The 18,887-nt window shown below is 37.7% G+C and overlaps 1 protein-coding gene across 3 annotated transcripts in view; it reads left to right on the forward strand.

The window, feature by feature from the left end:
- BCAT1 (branched chain amino acid transaminase 1) overlaps positions 1-17,604 on the forward strand; it is a 67,503-nt gene extending 49,899 nt beyond the window's left edge. The window contains exons 8-12 of one of the 3 annotated variants that reach the window (XR_010613622.1): positions 1,081-1,166; positions 3,312-3,452; positions 4,649-4,723; positions 10,266-11,634; positions 12,682-17,604. Coding sequence is in view for 1 of the 3 variants with exons in the window: in XM_065683809.1 (XP_065539881.1) it covers positions 1,081-1,166; positions 3,312-3,452; positions 4,649-4,723; positions 10,266-10,307 (344 nt within the window). In the remaining 2 variants the exon portion in view is untranslated. Of the gene's footprint in view, positions 1-1,080; positions 1,167-3,311; positions 3,453-4,648; positions 4,724-10,265; positions 12,206-12,681 lie in introns of those variants that run through there. The other 2 variants (XR_010613623.1, XM_065683809.1) reach the window with 2 other exon arrangements.
- The last annotated feature ends 1,283 nt before the right edge of the window (positions 17,605-18,887 follow it).

Here is an 18,887-nt window from a genome sequence, read left to right on the forward strand (position 1 = left end):
GTCTGCAGCTGTGTATGTGCTGGCTGGCAGACTGTGTTTGTATGTAGGACTATCTAGCTGTCAACAGAGTATTAAGCAGCTGAGCTCAACCTGCTATTTCAGCCCAGGGGTGAATACCGTGATTCTATCTTGTACCCAGCTGCAAGTTTTCACAGGACCTATAGGAACATTTTTTAACACAGTTTTGCCTTTGAGACTGATGCAAACAGGCCTGGATTCAGTGACCTTTTGCAGGTCATAAGGGGTGATGTAATAAAAACATGAAAATATGTATCTTCTTTTATGTGGTCTGGTATAAAAGAATCAAAAACTTAATGGTTTGTGGATTTAATGGACAGGATAGTATCATTATAAGATGAAGAAAGGTAATAGATTCTCATTGGGAAGAGACAATGGTTAGGAAAAATATATGAAAAGTAATTCTGGAAGACTGTGGATGTCATAATTTCTCAGTGAAGATTTGAGACTGTCTTAAAAGAACCTGGCTGTCTGAAAGAGTAAATGCTCAGTATTCTCTGATAATAGAAACACTGAATGTGTGCTATGTAATGGCTTAAAATGAAAAAGATTAGCTTTGATTTGCTGCAAAGGTCAGATGGAAGAACAAACACTACATACAAACATCTCTTTTGCAATTTAAGTACTTACCATGTATGGATTACCATTTATCTATCATTTCACTAGTTAGATGAATATTTACCTAACAACCTTTTTTCAAAAACAAACAAGAACAAGGTAACAGATCACAATAGTTGCACAATTTGAATTATTGGCACTTGGAATTTTATTAGGACTGCTCTTTTTGTGTAAAGAGAAAATTACTGGAAAAAAGGAAGTCTAGACCAAGACAATAGATCATTAAGGAAGCCTTCTCTCGTGATACATTTGGCAAGGTTTCCACTGTTTTGCTCGTTCAGTAAATGGGCCTCAAAATTTCTGGTAGATGTTTCATATTAATGCTACAATGTAGGGATACTGAACCCCTTATTCATAAGTTTGTTAATTAATGATGTAATATCAGTAAATTTTTCTGTTTATTTGTTTTTCAACCAGTATTTCCATTTCATTTGTGTTTAACAGAAAATGAACTGGCAACCCCACCTTTAGATGGCATCATCCTTCCAGGAGTGACAAGACAAAGTATTTTGGATCTGGCACACAACTGGGTGAGTGTTTTGACCCTGGCAGTGATAGTTTCAACTATCGTGTTACAACATCGATGAAAGTAAGCATTCCTGTTGCTCAGTATTTTGAAGTTCAGCTGATCTAGTCAAATCATAGTATATTTTGGGTTGGAAGGGACCTTGAAGGTCATTTAGACCAACCCCAGCTGCAGTGAGCAAGGACATCTTCAACTAGATCAGGTTGCTCAAAGTGCCATCCAACTTGACCATGAATGGTTTTCCAGGGAGGGATGGGGCATCATCCACCTCTCTGGGCAATCTGTTCCATTGTTTCACCACTCTCATAAAAAAAAATAATTATCTAGTCTGAATCTACTCTGTTTTAGTTAAAAAACATTACCCCTTGTCCTATTGCAGCAGGCCCTGATAAATATTTGTATCTTTCTTGTAAGCCCCTGTAAGTACTGAAATCCCTTAACCTGTGTGGGAACTAAAGAGCATGCTAATTCAGATTTCCAGCAACATCATTAGAATACCCACATCTGTCACACAGAACAATACCAAGCTTGTTAAAGTATCCCTGTGTAGTATTTAACATGAAAATTCTCATCAAATCCTCTGGTCAAGCAACTTAAATCAAGGAAAAAATTACCATGCATGACTACAGCCATACTTCAGTCATCAGCACACTCTTTCTCCATTTGGTTCTCACGGTTTCACCCTTACTTCTAATAATTAGCACACAACCTAAAATCCAGCCACAGTTTTGAAGTCATCTTGTCTGCTTCCAGATTCCAGTTCTGTCATGTAGCCATCCAAGAACTTACTTGGACACTTGGGACTACCTCGTACCTTGAAATGCAGCAAACTGTCTGTCCACTCTGCCTGTACTGTATTCAGAGGATTTATTGTGGCCTGAATAAGAATACTATAGAGCCAAAGGCCCATCAAACCCAGCATCCTGTCTCTTGGTTTTGGCCCTTTTCCCCTGATACTAACTCAGCTTCCAACCACCTGTAGCTGAAAGACATCCTGGAGTACAGCTGACATATCACTTACATCTAACTTGCAGTGAAGAAAGCTAGGCATGTACTTTGTAGCACATATGTGCCACTTGTTGACTTGCACTGAACTCTACACATCTTTATTCATATTGGAACACCCAGAGTACAGATACACATGCACGCTTCTCAGTCTCATCTCCTTTACAAGATAGATATTCCCAGTTGATAGGACTTATTTATGAGATACCAGACTCTCATCTCAGTCCTCTTGCATAATTGTGTCTTCTGCTTCACAGAGGTTGTCCTCTTTTTCCTGACCTCCATTCCCTATCCTCTCTGAAACTCTGCTTATGTGGTGTCCCTGCTCTTCTCTCCAAATACTATCCTGTCTAGAGCTAGTCATGTTTTCTGCTATCAAAAGCATCTGTTTCATGTTAAAGAATTTGGACATGAAACAATGGCTAAGCTTTAATTTGGTCTAATGCAACAATAAAGTCCACATAAATCCATGACATGAAAATGTCAAAGTTCGATGTTTATTTCTGTTCTTTAAATGCAGCCCCTCAAATCAGTTGCTGTGCATTCTTTAACACTCGTAGAAGGTAAAACACAGCTTATGTTAAGACTGTCCAGTGTGAATTGCTTTACTCATACCTGTAGTACAGTAATTTTTTATGTGACAGCTGTGTGCAGGCTACAGTGTGAAATTTTACCAGGGATTAAAAAAATCGATCACATGTAGTTGGCATTGGAGGCTGAATTTTGCTTAGGAATTGTCTGAGAGTGGAATTGAAGCTCTTTTGACATAATTGAGTAATTTTTGTATGAACTCTAGCATGCTTGAGACCATAAGTAGTCAGATCCTGTGTCACATAAACCATGACAAATTCTGCTGCGTTATGCCTTAATGCAATATTGGTATTATGTACCAAATCAGAGGGGAGTGCCACTTACTCATTAGCATTGTATCTGGCAAAGCACTGGCTTTCTCAAAGGTAATTGTTTTGATTAGAATCTATCTTATGTGATACTGGAAGGTCTGAAAAGATCACAGGATCATAGCCAAAACTTGACTGATTGCCACTAGGCTAGTAGTCCTATTAGAGATGTTTCAACATGGAAAACAAAAGTACAAACCATTTGTAAAGTTTTACAATTCTTATGGTTGATTCTTCTCATGCAGGGAGAATTCAAAGTGTCTGAACGATACATCACTATGAGTGACTTGACAGCTGCCTTGGAAGAGGACAGAGTAAAGGAGATGTTTGGTGCTGGAACAGCCTGTGTTGTATGTCCTATATCTAAAATTTTATATAAAGGCAAGGTAAGAAAATGTGTCCCGTTCCCCCCCCCCCCTTTTTTTTTTATTTTCCTTTCCTCTTCTCTCCCCTCCCAGCTCCTGCCTCTCCTCTCCTTCTTCAGAATATTATCATAATTAACTGCAGCTTAATTAAAAGATAGAAAAGGAATGCGGCCAGAGGCTCCTGGAAAGATGAACAGTATCAGTATTTTGTTTCCCAAGTGAGTTACTACTGTTATCAGAAGAGAACTTTCCCTCTTGTGTTCTAGGGTATTTTTAAGAGTTAATTTTTTTTTTTTTTTTGGGGGGGGTGGGGTGGGTGGGTAGTGATGCTCCAAGCCTGTTTGAAAGTACGGAAAAATACATTCCCACTTGTTTCTTTTATTGAACATGTATTTTCAAAGCTAAGGCACCTGGGAAAGATGAGGAGAGGTGACTTTCACAAGGAACCAAATTTCTGAACCACTGCATTCTTTCCTTCTCAACTTCATCTCTTCTTCACCCCTCGTTGCAGGGAACCCAGCTCTAATGGAAGAGCTGGAGGTTCAGGAGAGTATACAGCTGCTTTTATGGGAGATTTCTCCTGCACAGGTGGAATTCTACAGGCGTTCAGACTGTTAAGCTGACTTGATGCTATTTAGCCAGCACAAAGTTAGTTCAGAAGACTAGATTATTACAGCTGCATATATGTATGTGCTTTGTTCCTTAAACATGAGAAGTATGGTAAATGTCTGTTAGATGATACTTCTTGAACTAATAAGGCGGAATAAATGTATTGATATTATCAGGTGCTAAGATATGAGAGACATCAAGGTGCTGAGTCTTAAGTACTATAAATGTACCTGTTGTGTTTCTACACAATATACTTTGAAATTAAATACTGTGTATGGAGTTACTACTCTTGCCTGTGCAACATACCCCCCCCCCCCCCCCCCCCTTTTGGACAGATCTACTGGAAAGCTTAGATTAGCCTTTATTTAAAAACAGCACAACAGTTCAACTAATCTGTGTTATCACTGGTTCAGCATGCCCTCCTATAAAAAACATTACAACAACCCTTGCCTACTTGTAAGTAAGGCTGGAAAGCTTGATAAATATTTATTCAAATTATTGATATTTATTTAAATTCTTGGTTGACCCTAAGGTATTCATACATACAGAAAGAAATTTTTACATATTATTCTCTCTCTTCCTCCCCTCCCTTCTTTATTCTGTGTCAGCACTTGCACATTCCAACTATGGAGAACGGACCTCAGTTAACAACCCGTTTCCTGAATAAGCTGAGTGATATCCAGGTAAACTGCTTCCTCTTCTTTAACCAGATAAAATAATAAAAGTTGGACATTTGAAAGCATTGGAAAATAGCCTTTTTAATAGTGCTGCTGTAGGCATCATTATGTAATAATGTAAGCTCTTTAGTTTGGTGTGGTTATTCTATTGATTTTATACATTTTTTCCCTTGAGAAAATATGATACGGATGGAGAGTAATGTATTACTTTCCTATTCATCTTGGAAGCTGGATGAGAGTTGGAAGATATTATTCTTGTCACTGAAATCCAGTACTGTGTTCTAGGTTCCTTTTTAGGGGAAAAATAGCATTACGAAGCATTTTAATAATCAAGATCACAAATTAATCTAGGCTAATTAATAAAGAGATGGGTAAAGTAGTAGCACTCACTGGGCACAGCCAACTTCTGTTTCTCAGCATCTTTGCAATCGTGTGGTCACTTGTTCTTAAAATAGTTCCTTCCTCCATGATTTGCTAAATATCAAAGTCTATTTGGAATATGTGCTTGACCTCCATGTCAATATCGTTTCAGGTAAAGGTCAATGAGCAGCATTTTGTGGCCCTTCTTGGTTTAGTTGCCTACTTTTTTTCCCTTATTTAGCATAGATTATGATGTGGGGGATTTGGGGGTAACTAAGTCTTGGCAAATTACAGTCTCCTTTCTTTAAGATCTGATAGCAGCTGCTTGTCATTATTATGATTTTTTCAAATCAAGTCTGATGGTTACTGTTCTACATTCTTAGCTTTTGGCTCAAGATAGTCTTAGATTTGCTGCTAAAATTTTCATCTTCTTGCCAGTAAGCCTTAAACTAAGAATTTTCTTAAAGATTGTGAGATGTACTGCACCACATAGCAATTCTGAATCCCACCAAATAATCAGAACTTTTTAGGAAAAAATCCTGAAGTTGATTTTTTTATTTTTTTTTTAATTCCTATTTTACAGGCCCTTTACTAGTGCATAGAAATATTCTGACACAGGGTACTTCTGATGAGACCCCAGACAGCAACTACTCATGAATTGCAGTCTGCTGTCATATGTTGACTCACCTAAATTCCATGATAAGCACGTTCACTTATGCAACATTATTTTTCAACATTTTATGCTATATTGTAGTCCAAGTTTAAATCCATTGCTACTCACTGAGTTTTTCTCATTGCTCAATTAAAGTAGGGTGAAGCAGTCTTAGACAAGGAGAAGTCAGGCCATCTGATATTTCACTGTTCTTCCGTACTCTTCATTCTCTACATATTTTTACCTCTCACAGCTGCTGGTCTCCAGAATAACTACTTCTCCCACCACTACCACCCCTCCCTCCCCCCAAGGCTTGTAGTTCAAATGATGCAGCAGGACCACCTGACTGTTCTTTACTAGGAAGATTACATAGGATCATTATCTCTTGTTCTTTAGAATGGTATTGGACATTTCTGAGTGCAGCTCGGGGAGGAAAGAATACCTGATAGTCTGGTATTTTTTGTTAGTGGCTGAGCCAGCTTTCACTGGGGCAAAAAGAGACACTCTCCCATAATATTTCTGTTGTTTGAGCTGGTGCCAACCATAGCAGGTCCTTCTCTTCGAACAGTAGGACTGAGAACTAGGAAGAAGCAAAGGCACCTGCAGTTCTAGATTTTATTATTAGTTGAGGGGAAGGAGGGGCTTAGTATGCCATGTTCCCAGCTCAGTTACATGAAACATTTTTATCACCTTACTGTCTGGCTATAAACAGTAGTCTTCTCCAGAATCCCAGCACATACCCCAGTTTTATTTCATCTTTCTCATCCCAAGTGCCTGATGCACCTATCTAAAATAATAACTGATGTCCATCACTTCTTTTGTTGTTGTCATATGTCCAAATTTACTATATACTTTTCATTGTGATACACACTGAGCTCTATACTGTGTATTAAAGCCATCTTGTTAGTATGTCAAATATCTATCTCCAGTGTCTAAAAGCACTTATGTAACTCTTGTGTTACCTTCTGCTGTCAGGGCAATGCTCTTGCAATGTATGTTAGGGTCTTCAACAATTCACTATCAGTTCGTGTCTCCACTGATCCCTTCTAATTGCAGTCATAGAACAGCTTGGCATCAGAAAGAGTTGAGGCCAGTTTTAGCACCTTGTTGTGTGTTATATGTAGGAGTAGGTAATGCCTTAGCAGTTTATGTCATGAGACAATCAAGTGCCTTCTCTGGAAGAATGGCTTGTGAAATCCAGAATTCTATTTCAGAAGACAACAGTGGAGTATGTGTACTTCTCCCTTGGCCAAAAGATTGTTAATGAATTATTAAGAAAAATTTATCCAGCCTGCTTGCTGAGGCTTCCTTCCATGCCCTCCCTGATCACCCTACTTTTTCATCCCAACCAAGGCTCAGGTGGAAGCTGCAAAAGTTTGAATTACTTCTAACCACTGTCTTGGACCTTTTCACTTTACTGCTTTTCACTTTAAAACAATATGGACCTTTTTGACTTTCAACTATGTATATACAGTATGTTCAGTAGTTACATACCAAGAGTAAATCCGTCACTCTTGGAAAGTGCTGGACTATTATGTACGTATTTACTTCTATGTTTTCTTCCTTCTTTAAAAGAGCCTTTAGAGTTAGAATGTTTCTTGGTTAAAAACATGATTTTAAGGAGGATGATGGTTGCTTCCCCTTTCAAAGTCAATTAGTGGTTGCTGATTATGTTTCTTCACTCTTCTATCTGTGGAAAGATGAGCTTATATCCAAACGGACCCCAGGATGACGAACAGAAAACAATGCTGCAACACAAAAAATAGAATATGTACTATTCTTAAAACGTCAGGGGAGTTTTCAGGATCTTTCACAAAGATCTTTTATATATTCTACTGGGGGGTGTGGGGGTGGTGGTGGAATAAACTCTCTTATGACTTTACAGTATCATTGGAGTATAGTCATATCATTTGGACAGTCTTAGCCTCTTATTCTAGAGAATCTTCAAGTTTTGAAGAATAAGATGCAATGGAAGTTGCAGCCAAACACAGCTTTGGTCTTTGTGCTGTGCTGTTGCTTCAACTAGGGCGGTGTACCTATTTCACATTGGACAACGAACAGTTGTACAAAAGTAAAAATTCTCACTACCGACATTATCCTGCAGTTGAACCTGTGACCAAGAGGTGCAGGGCTCCATATCCGGTATCACTGTAATGATTCCCTTAAGTACAATATATGGTTTGTTAACATTTTCAGTTTATCTTCATCATTGTGTTTCCAAAGTCTGTTTTCATGCTGCTCATTGTTCTTTTCCAAGTCTTCTGTGTTCAACAGGATTTCTTTGGATTGGAACAGCTGTTCAGCGGAACTAGAGCTAGAGTGACAAATTAGAAAATCATGGGCAGAACTGATTCCATTTCTCATGCCAATTGAGAGTGACAGTAGTAGTACTGGGATATACATTTCCCCTCCTATGACTGAGTGGAAATCATAGTTACGAAAGGCTGATAACAACTTTAGATTAAATAATTTACATTGTATACAGTAATGGTGTGCTTATGAATGAGTTAATGAATTAGTCATAGCATACTGTCTTCTGTAACTGCTTGAGTTAGCAGATTTAGAGATGAGATTCATTTCTGTGGGAATACACTCACTGAAATACCACTCGGATACTTTTTGTGGTTTTGCCTACCATGCTTTGAGAATAAACAAGATTTTGCTATACCCTTCAAAGTGTAGATCAGGATGCAACTTGGAAAGGATGGATAGAAGGCAAGGTATATTGTTTATACTACATGGTATGAAACACATTTTAACGTTGCAGTCAAGACAGCAGTGAACAGATATTTAGATAAAACCCTTATCTTTCTTAAAGTTAAATGGGTCGGCTGGCATAAAACAACCAGGGAAGGAGAACATATGTCTTAATTTTTACAAAGCAGGACCTGTGGGGAGGGAAGTGAGGGATGGGACTGATTAGCCTGAGGTCACAAAGTCTTCGACAAAATCAGAAAAGGAAGCTACATCAGCTTTTATTTCTGGAATGAAAACACTTGACTGTGGTATGACATCTTCATTCTCCTTTTAATTCTGGAAGCAGGTTCAAATTGCAACTCAGACCAGCCCTTGCAATTTCTAAAGTCAACATCAAAGCATGAGATTACAATGTTACCTAAAGCCAGCAAAATTTACAAATAGTTCCCTGCCTTTGCCTGCTTTCTGATTTGGGGAAATGGGGATGCCACCTTTTCTCTGAAAAGCAGTGATTTCTTTTTCTTTCCCTTTGCCTCTATCTTCAACAAAACTCTCACATGAGTGTAATCTAGTGCTTTGTGATTAAACTATTGATACATCTGCTTTTCCTTGGTTAGAGGTCCCAAGGCAACCACACTGGCGTCTGCGAATGCTGGAAATCCTTTGAACAAGTAATTTGTCCAAGGTCCTGTGTAGCACCATACCAGTGTTTAGTCAAACACCTTGCAAACTACAGGACAGGAGCAGCAGAACTAGTAATAAAAAGAAAAAGCAGATGTGACATATGAAGGTCATTTAGAGGCTTTACCTGCTGGAGTAAAGAGTAAAACACAAGCACGCTGAACATAATTTTTTTGTGGATCTAGAAATGTACTTTCGTGGCTTATTCTGGTTTGGAGCTATTGTCTTTTCCCTTCTTTAATGTCCTTGTATCTCCTTTCCTGCCAATGCAGGACCTGGATTGGAGTAGCTTTCTTTTATCCTCTCTGGAGAAATAACCATCAACTGATCTTTTCAGCCTACATAAAGCATCTAAGCATCTAAACGGGCTGTTCCTCGGTGAAAATGTTTTCAAGCTCTCTGAACATGGTGCTATGAGGGAAAGGGCTCCCAACTTTCATCTGCTGCTAGTCTGTCCACCTCTGCTTTATTTATATACTTGAGCCCTATGTGTGTATTTGAGGCACTCTGGAGCATTGTTTACAGGACTGGTGACAAGGAGCTTTAGAATGTGGAGTCACTTTAACAAATGAAAGTGCTGCCTTGGGACTGTATCTTCCCCTGGAAGGGATACAGCTCCATGTGTTAGGTTGCCTTTGTTTCTGCATCGTGATCCTGCTGGTTTGCATATGGAAAGACTACTTGTTTTATTTGTGTTAGAATTACGTCTAATTGTACTCTGTGGTATTTGTGACGGGGTTTATTTCACATTCAATCAGAAAGCTGTAATAAAAAGCCACCTTAAAAAAAAAAAGAAATAAAACCAAATGTGTTTATTTATTAGAGCTTGAGTGGGGACATACTTATGAATGAATTAATGAACTGACCTCAGGGTAACTGTATTAAATTGATGGAAAGCTTTAGTGAAGCAGAACTATTCTGTACCATCTCTAGTGAGTATCAGTATTGCTCCTTCCTAGTCTTTATTGGAAGATGGATAAAGCTTCAAGGTACCTTTAGGTTTTGCTCAAATCTATGACAGAAGTAAAGGCATAAGAAATAATGCAAACTACTATGGTTGGTGGATATTACACTTTCTGAGGATAAAGTGAAGAAGTTATCAATTATACACACCTACTTTTAACTTTTATTCTTAAGCTCCATTTTTCTTTGTTTCAGTATGGAAGAGAAGACAGCGACTGGGCAGTGTTGGTGTCATGAAGGTGGAAGAGTTCAGACCCTCCAGACAGAACAGACATGAATAATGATAACTTCTGTAGCTGTCTGTGCGTAGCATAGTTCCTGTATCAGTTTGATCCCAGGATGATTGTTTCCACAATCCATCGAATGTGAACGCAATCATTTTGATTCCTACTGTAATCCTGTTGGTAGACACCTGTCTTGGTAGAGGTGCTAAATGTTAGCAATAGAACTTTCCTAATGGTTTTCTTAGAGCCTCCTTGTGTCTTATATACAGTCTGAAAACTTGTAAAATGCCCTTCAACTGCTCTTCAGTTTGGTTTGTTTTGACTGCCATCATCAGCAGAGCACCTTGTCATATGACGCAAAGATGCCTGTTAGCTGGGCACTGACATTATTCTACCTTTTGTTCTGTGTCTGGGAAACCATTAGGTTTAGCTATATGCTCTTTCCTTTTGTACTCTGCTTGTGTGGAGTTCATGAGTTCACATAGCCCTCTTGATCCCCTTATGCATACTTTGTCAAATAACAGCTCTGTCCTCCAGGCCCAAATTCTCTGAGTCGATCATGCTTGCAATATGCTCCCTCTTGACCTACTGCCCTTCCCTCCATGGGGATATGCAGTGGCTGCTTGGGCAGTGCATACCTCTTCAATAGTTGAATATATCCTTCGGTACATGTTTTGAACGGCTGGGTCAGGCCCTGCTGAGACAAGAGTGACTTTGTCTGGCCTAGCACAGAGCTGGACACTGCAGACAGTGTTGCCTTCCAGAGGAGTGTCTAGAAAATAAGATTAGAGAAGTGTGGCTGTGAAAGTTGAAGAACTCCTTCACAGCAACCAAACCTTTGGCTTGAGGAATTTCTTTCATCATCCAGTTACGTAATTTAGATCAGCAAAACGTTTTTCTTGTCCCCTTTACCAATCACTGTGAAATGCATGTAGCTTCCATTGACACAGGTGTACTTTAATAGAGCCTTCCTATTATGGAGCAAGCTATGTTATCAACAGAAAATATTTAGCATAAGAAGGAAAGAGATTTTATTCAAACCCTGGTTTCATTCTGATGAAGCACATACTACTTCATATAGCACTATTTTCTCACATACAGTCTTGCTACTATTTGGAAGCAATATCGAGCATGTAGCAGGGGAAATTACTTCTGCAAATATTCACTAACTATTATACTGTAATATTTATTAGCTTTCTCTTTTTGCACACAGCTTTGTTGAACAGCTTTAAGATATCTCTTGCCAAAAAGAATCACCATATTGTATATCAATGTTCCAAAGTGCTACTTCAGTGTAAAACTGGTGGAACTTTATTGACACTAATGGAGTCCTATAAGAGGTAAAAGTGAAACATTTATTGCCCTAGTTTGCAGTAGAGATGCACCAGGATTAAGGGAAATATTTAGCACTTTATTTTTTTTAAGACCCAACGGTATCTCTCCCATGCTTTATAAGTCCTCTGCAGTTACTGACATTTATTAACATAGTTTAAAAAGACTTACTATTATTTCTAATATACCATCCATGCCTTACACAACTTCTAAAAAGTAGCCTTATGGCTTTTCTGTTCATTTTTGGTCAGATTTTAAAGACAAGTCTTACTTAGCCATCACTTTCTTTTGCTCCCTCAAATCATGCTTTTTTCTACCTTTCACTGCAGTCCAATCTAATATTTTAATGAAGAACAGTTGAAGGTTCCCTCTGACAATGTAACCATTGTTAAAACTTGTATAGTTTTCTCTTTAGGATACAACTGCAAGCACAAAATGTTATTTCACTTATAGTAGCAATAGTATTGTGTATTGGCTTTTCTGACCATTTGAAACTGTATTGTGCGCTGGTCTTTGTTCAGTATCTTACTATCTATTATAAGCTGCTGGTATCTTTAATTAAATGGGTGGAAAAATTAACATGGGGAATATGTCAAGATGCAATGTGGGGTAGAGAGTTTTATCCAATGAGACAAGTGTCATAACTAAAGAGTGCCTTTAACTAAAGTGTGGCATGGAGCTCTCTAAAGATTATATAATGAGCAACCACAGGTGGCTTGCTTTTACTGAACTATATAATACATCCCCTTAGATTTAGCAGCAAATGAAAAGTGAAAATATCTAACTTAAGATGTATGGCAAAGTAGTTGTATCATACCTTAACAGTTCAGGTTGTTGATAGAGTTGGTAGGTATCATATCAAAAATCTCCATGAAAGCATAGGTATACTAGCAGTAATCAGTTTACCAATCAGAATGAATAAGGACCAGAATTATTTTACTGTGATATAAACCTAAATGTTGTGTAAAACTCTTCTTAAATTGGATTCAAGTAATTTTATGTAAGGCGACTAGGTGGTTTCATTTGTTGTTGTTTGCATTGTTTCCATCGACCAGAGAGACACCTTTCATTTTACTGAACATTTTGAGCTGATGGACACTTCAAAATGATGTGAGTTGAAACTGAAATGACCCACAGAAATGCTTAGACTTTTCTAGCAAGGAAGGATGAAAATGTGTAGTGTCTTAACATGTGTATGTTAACTGTTGTCTTTAACATCTTGGTTAAATGGTATCCAGGTGAATAGGTTCTAGATTTTAAACTTTAAAACCTAAATAAGGGAGCTGACAGGTCAGTATAATACAGGAAATTCTTCTGATAGTGCATGCTGTCCTACCCTGCATTCTACGACTGCTTTTTTATCCTGTTAACCAAAGGAAAGAAATAATATGTGTAAATAATAGTGTTTGATATTGCACTCCCCTATTTTCGCCTGTAAAATTTAGAAGAGAACTGTGGTATTCCCTAAGCTAGTAACAGTTTGTAAAAGAACATCTGCACATCTTTTCTCCATGTGCCCTGTTGGTTTAATTGCCACAGATTTACATAGAAAGAGTATGGTACATCATAACTAGGCAATTATCCATTCTTCATCACTTAGTTATGGCTCTGCTAATTGATCATTTAAGACATAAGATAGTCTAACATTATGAGAATTTGAGACTATTCAAAAAAGATCAACAAATTAATATTGTTGTGTGATATTTGCATAATTGGCTGCAATTATTTAATGTTTAATTGGGTTGATCAAATGAGATTCAGCCTTTCACATGCTTATGTTTTACAAACACTGCTACTTTAAAATGATAATAACAAACTCCAATTTTTTTTGTGGTTTTTCTTCTCCCCTTCATTCTTTTGATGATTATTTTCAGTACTGAGCATGTCTTTAATTTTCATTTAGGTGAGCATGATTCATGTGTAGGAAAAGTCCTTCAGATGAGAGAACTTTTCATGAAACTGGCATTTCATACAAGCTGTTATGATACCAAAACTTATGGCTTCAGCAACTGGTATTACTTAACTAGGTTCTTAACTGCAATAAGGGCAAATTCACTGAGAATTTACAGTGACAGGATCTGGTGAGAATGCTAATAAAGCTTCCTGCTTAGGGTAGATAATCTCTTCAGTCCATAGAAGTGCAAAGCAAACATTATTTTTTCTGGGATATAGAAGGGAATTCTGATAAGACAAAAGCAAGATAGTGAGAGCTCTCTCTGCCCAGCCATTGTTTACACCTGTTCAACTATCTCAAACAAAAAAAGCAGTCCACCTTCTCTTTCTAGATAAACTCTTATTTAGGGTTTAGCTAATTCAAAGAGATATCATTGATCCCCTCCTGTATACTTACTTGATACTTATTTTCCCTTGGGCATGAAGAACGGTGATATGGTAAAATGTGATATTTGGAGTGCAAGTTATTTGAAATGTCTGTCTAATGCATGGTCTTTCAAGGAGGTAGGCTGAAAAACAGCTGGAGCTGATGTCATAGATACCTCTTTAGAGGAGGAACCCTTTTGAATTCAGTGGCCTCTGTCTGTTGACAGTGCCTTGCCATGAAATAGAATACGGAGATGGTAGCACAGCCTGCCAGACTACATATGGCACATTGTCTCTCTCTGCATGGGATTCATCCTACTGATGGTAAATTTTAATGTTCTAGTGGCAAGCTTGTATACTGAGGGGTGGGCAGGTGTAAATGATGGCTGAGTGTGCCCTGAGGTGGGCTGTTCATTGCTGCCTTTATTTGCCTTCCACACAGACTTGCAGCCCCTTTTCCTCAGCTTCCTATCATGATGCCACATTGTCTTATATCTAAAAGTGACTATTAAAGCAAATTTTGCTCTGTGTTTTGCTTTCAGCAGTAGTGATAGTTAAAAAAAGAAAGGCGTTTTGGTCATCTTGCAGGTGTTCAGGGGTCAGAATTGCACTTTATCATTTGCACATGTAATGCCTGAACAGACAGACTGCCACTGACTTTGTGACCCTGGGTAAGTTATCTAACCTCTTTGTAAGCGCAGAGTAATAGTACTACCACTTTTACCACTTTAAACTCCAACCCAGATTTTTACATTAAAGTTATTTTACTGCAGATCAAATAAGCTTTCCAGAAAGCTTTTTAAGTGGCAGAGAAAGATGCTGTGTATAGTCCAGTATTTGAAGCATTGCTTTAGAGTGGCCGTATCTTGATTATGCAGGAGAAAAATGTTATTCAAATAAGAAATATATTTAACATTTTCTGTATGAACCTATAAACAAGAAAAATATGTAGTTCAGAATATAAAGTAAAATACAGAAAAATCTTGAAACAAGAATTCACCTCCACCTCTCATACAGTACTATCATCTTATTTTAAAGTGATGTGCTTGAAGGAAGTATTGTACCTCTCGATGTAGAGGCATTAGATTACAACTATTCTAGAGGTACGCTTTGTCATGCAGCGCTGAGACAAACCTCTATCAGTCTTGACTACAGTTTTTTCTGAACTGCAGTATTTAGTAGTTAAGAAGTGTCAGAGTTGTGTTTTACTGTATTTTGTCACTATCCTCAAGATTTGGAAAAATAATTTGTAGGTCCTAAATTATTTAAACTAAGTAACTTCTTAATAAATATTTGTAGGTTTAGTCATAATAGCAAAATAGAGTATTGGTATTGCACTAGTGAGAAATACTGTTGTAGCAATCCTCCTGTCCATGCCTTGCTTTAAACATGATTATTATTAGTGGGAATTCCAGGATATTTCCCCTGACTATGCAAGAATCTGAGTGCCATCTACAGCACATTTGGCAAATATATCCCCAGCTCCATAAACAAAGCTAACTTAGCTATTACCTTCAGGTAGAACAGTCAGGTACATTAGGGCTTAGCAGGTAGAGAACAATACTGAACTAGAATAGTCAATCCTTAGATTTGGAATAAAATTTTGGAATTAGTAGCTCAGATTCTTATTAACCACACTAGCAGGGTCAACTACACCCAAATTTACTAAAAATAAAGGTTTTAAATTTACTAGTAGTAATAGCATGGCTAGATCCTCGTTTCTCTCTCTGAACATGAATTTATACTCTTTGCTTATCTTAAAACTCAGTTTCTTGTGTCTGTTTTTTACCATTTTTACCACAATCCTGAATTTTTTATCTTAAAAAAAAATAAAATAAAATCTTAAATTTCATGTCCATTGGAAGATCTTAAGGAGGATTAAGACCTTGATATAGAATTTTAAAGTCTTTAAAATATCTGCTGGATAAAGTTAAGGTAAAAAAAAAAAAAAAAAAAAGACTACAACTTTGTGGGAGTTATTAACTATGGTGTTCTAAATGATTTTCAAGTACTGGTCAGTTTTGTTTTTTACCAAAGAGGTAAGCAGGGAATAGTAGATAAAGTAAGTGTAGTGCTTTTTTTCTAAGCAAGAGTTGGGAAAGTTTCTAAGAGCTGGTTCTCTTAATAACGCTAACTCTTGATAGGACCTGATTCTGTCATGCTTAGAACAGTCATTTAAGTGTGATGTGGAGGGACTCAGAAGTTATCTCAGGCGGTACTGTCTTGCAGGAACAGTTTTTCTTTCATTTTATGATCAAAGTGATCAAGATAGGAACATGGAATCTGTTAAATTTTGCACTTTCATTTTGGAATTCTGATATAGTATTACTGAGCTATTATTAGTAGGTTATGGAAAGAAAGCAAACATTCTTTAAGTGATCAGCTTCTTCCTGTATGCCAAATGCCCTCTTCATTATGATTTGGTCACCACTGGAATTGTGGCCTCTTCAGGTGAAATAACAGAGGTTTTTTTTCCTCTACTGCACCCTAGTGCACTCTTGGGTTTTTATGAAGTACTGAATACCTGCAGCAAATGCCAGAGCAAATTCTTCTGTTTCCAGAACAGGTATGCTAACGAATGAGGGTAAAATTACCCATCAAGACAGGAGGTCAGAAGAACATCATTACCATTCTCATTCAGTCCAAAAGAGAGATTACCCAGGTATACCAAATGTCTTTCAGGATAGTAGATTATTTTTGTTATTTAAGAATGCTCTTATTCAGTTGCTTAAATACCTACATCTGTGCCTACATTTTCATAATTTGCACCCTAGTATATTAACTGAAAGCTGCAACACACTTACTTGTCATGAAACAGTAAAATATTAGATGGGAACAAACAGGTAATGCTCCAGATCATCTAATATTGAGAAACTTTTCTACAGGTCAGTGGCCCATTCTGTTACCATAATTTATACTTATTTTCTGATGGCCTAGTCGTTGACTAGAACTGCAAGTAGGAGACAAATATATAATTAACTCTATTCCATAGTAGAAGATGTTGACAGAATGAATCTAATCCCTCCGTCTCCTGGGGAGATGGTTTGGACTTTAGCTTGGCCACTACAGTGGAGAGTGATAGGGTATAAAAGGTTCTTTGCCATGATGGAGAAAAGTAAGAGTTTTATCTGAAGCTATTTGCAAACAATTTCTGTTGAAGCAGTAAATCTGGAAAGACAGTAAATTTGGAAAGACAGTCCCAATCTACCTGACCTTCAAAGTATTCAGAAGGGTACAATAGTAGTTACTGGGATTATAGCATATAAGCAGTGGGAAATTAGCAACTTAAAGAGGGAGAAGTAAACGCCTCTGAAGGGTCTCTGTTTTCTCAAATGTTAAAGTTAACTGCATACTTTACAAGGATCTGAGCATATAAAACCAGTAAAAGACAGATGTGTGAAAAAATACTGGATAAACTAAAGGAAACTCTACCTCATTCTTCTCTAAAGGTTTTGTAGAAGCACAATTAAGCGCTCCTAATGGCATTGTTATGTATGGACCATCTGGCATGAAAGAAACACTTTATATTTGTATGTCTATAAATCCTGGAATAACTGTATTTTGCTGGCAGTAGAAACAGTCTATACTATTTGCAGTCTCCCTCATCAAATCTGTAATTATGCAATGTTTCTGTCTCCAATAAAGGAATTTAATGGGCACCTGTTTGTGGCATGTTATGAAATCATCACTGTTGAGTACAGCTCATAATTGTCCCATAGATGGGGGCTGTTATAAAATACATTCTTGAAAGCTGGGTTGAAAAAAAGAAAAAAGAATGAAGTATGGCATTTACGAACAGCAACGCAAGATGCAAGTGGTAAGAAAGAAGTTAACTCTACAGTCAAATTGCAAAGCCTGTATTCTGCCTTCTGACTTCCACTGAAGTCTAAGGATACGACACTCAAAGGAAAGAATGAGGTTTTAACAATGGCAGACATGCACCTACCCTGCCAAGCCTAGAGCCTGAGCCAGTTGTTTCCCTTGAAGTAGAATACTGGACAAATTGAGCAGCAAAACAACCTACCTACTAGCCATGTTGTCATGAAACAGTTTTTGACATGCCAGTACTGTGTAGCAATGATTGAATACAGCCTCCATTCTAAGGGTTTTGGGGCAATGAACTCAAGGGAGAGAAGAAAGCCAGAAAACAACTTCATGCTTTGAGCACTCACTTCACAGGGCAGTTCTGAATAGTCATTACTCTAAAGTATATCAGCTAGTGGGAAGCCCTTTGAAGATGGAAAGCACTGAAAGTGAGTGTCATTAAAATCTTGACATTTGCCATGTGTAGTAGCTATATTTACCAAAATACTTGACGTATTTCCCCTTTTCAGTGAAGGGAATGCTATGATTAAAGGTAGTACTGATCCGTGCTGTGGTAAAGCACACATCAGGGTAAATTTTCCATCTGGTTTGGTTCTAAGTGACTTCAGAGAAAGCTGGCATGGATACAGGACACTTTAATGAAGCTGTAGATATTTAAATACTAACAGTTGTTAATTACTGCTAGGAGAATGAGCCTAATATGTCAGAATCGGGCATTATTCCTGTATTTTTGGCCTCTCCACTTTCATCCTAAGGGAACCTTTCTTAACTGTAACTCTAGTTTGAGCTTCAGTAAGACAGCTTTCAAAACTTGTATATCCCAAGCAGTAATGACTTGAAGGTCAGTTCTAGAAGGTGCTGAGTGGGCTTCAGAGACAGACAAACCTGTGCTTTTAGCAAAACTTAAAAAGACCTCTTAATTTCTCCCTTTTGAAACATCTCAGTGGCTGGCAATAGTTCTGTTCAATAAAGCACTCACAGCACCACCACCAGCACTGTATTCTTGATATCCATGGGGATGGGAATATCCATTCTGAAGACTCTGATCTGGGATACATAGTCTTGTAAAGTTGCTGTGACAAAATAATCCGGTTTAGAATAATACAGGGGGAGGACA

Source organism: Lathamus discolor, chromosome 1, assembly GCF_037157495.1.
Source record: "Lathamus discolor isolate bLatDis1 chromosome 1, bLatDis1.hap1, whole genome shotgun sequence".
NCBI classification, from domain to species: Eukaryota; Metazoa; Chordata; class Aves; order Psittaciformes; family Psittacidae; genus Lathamus; species Lathamus discolor.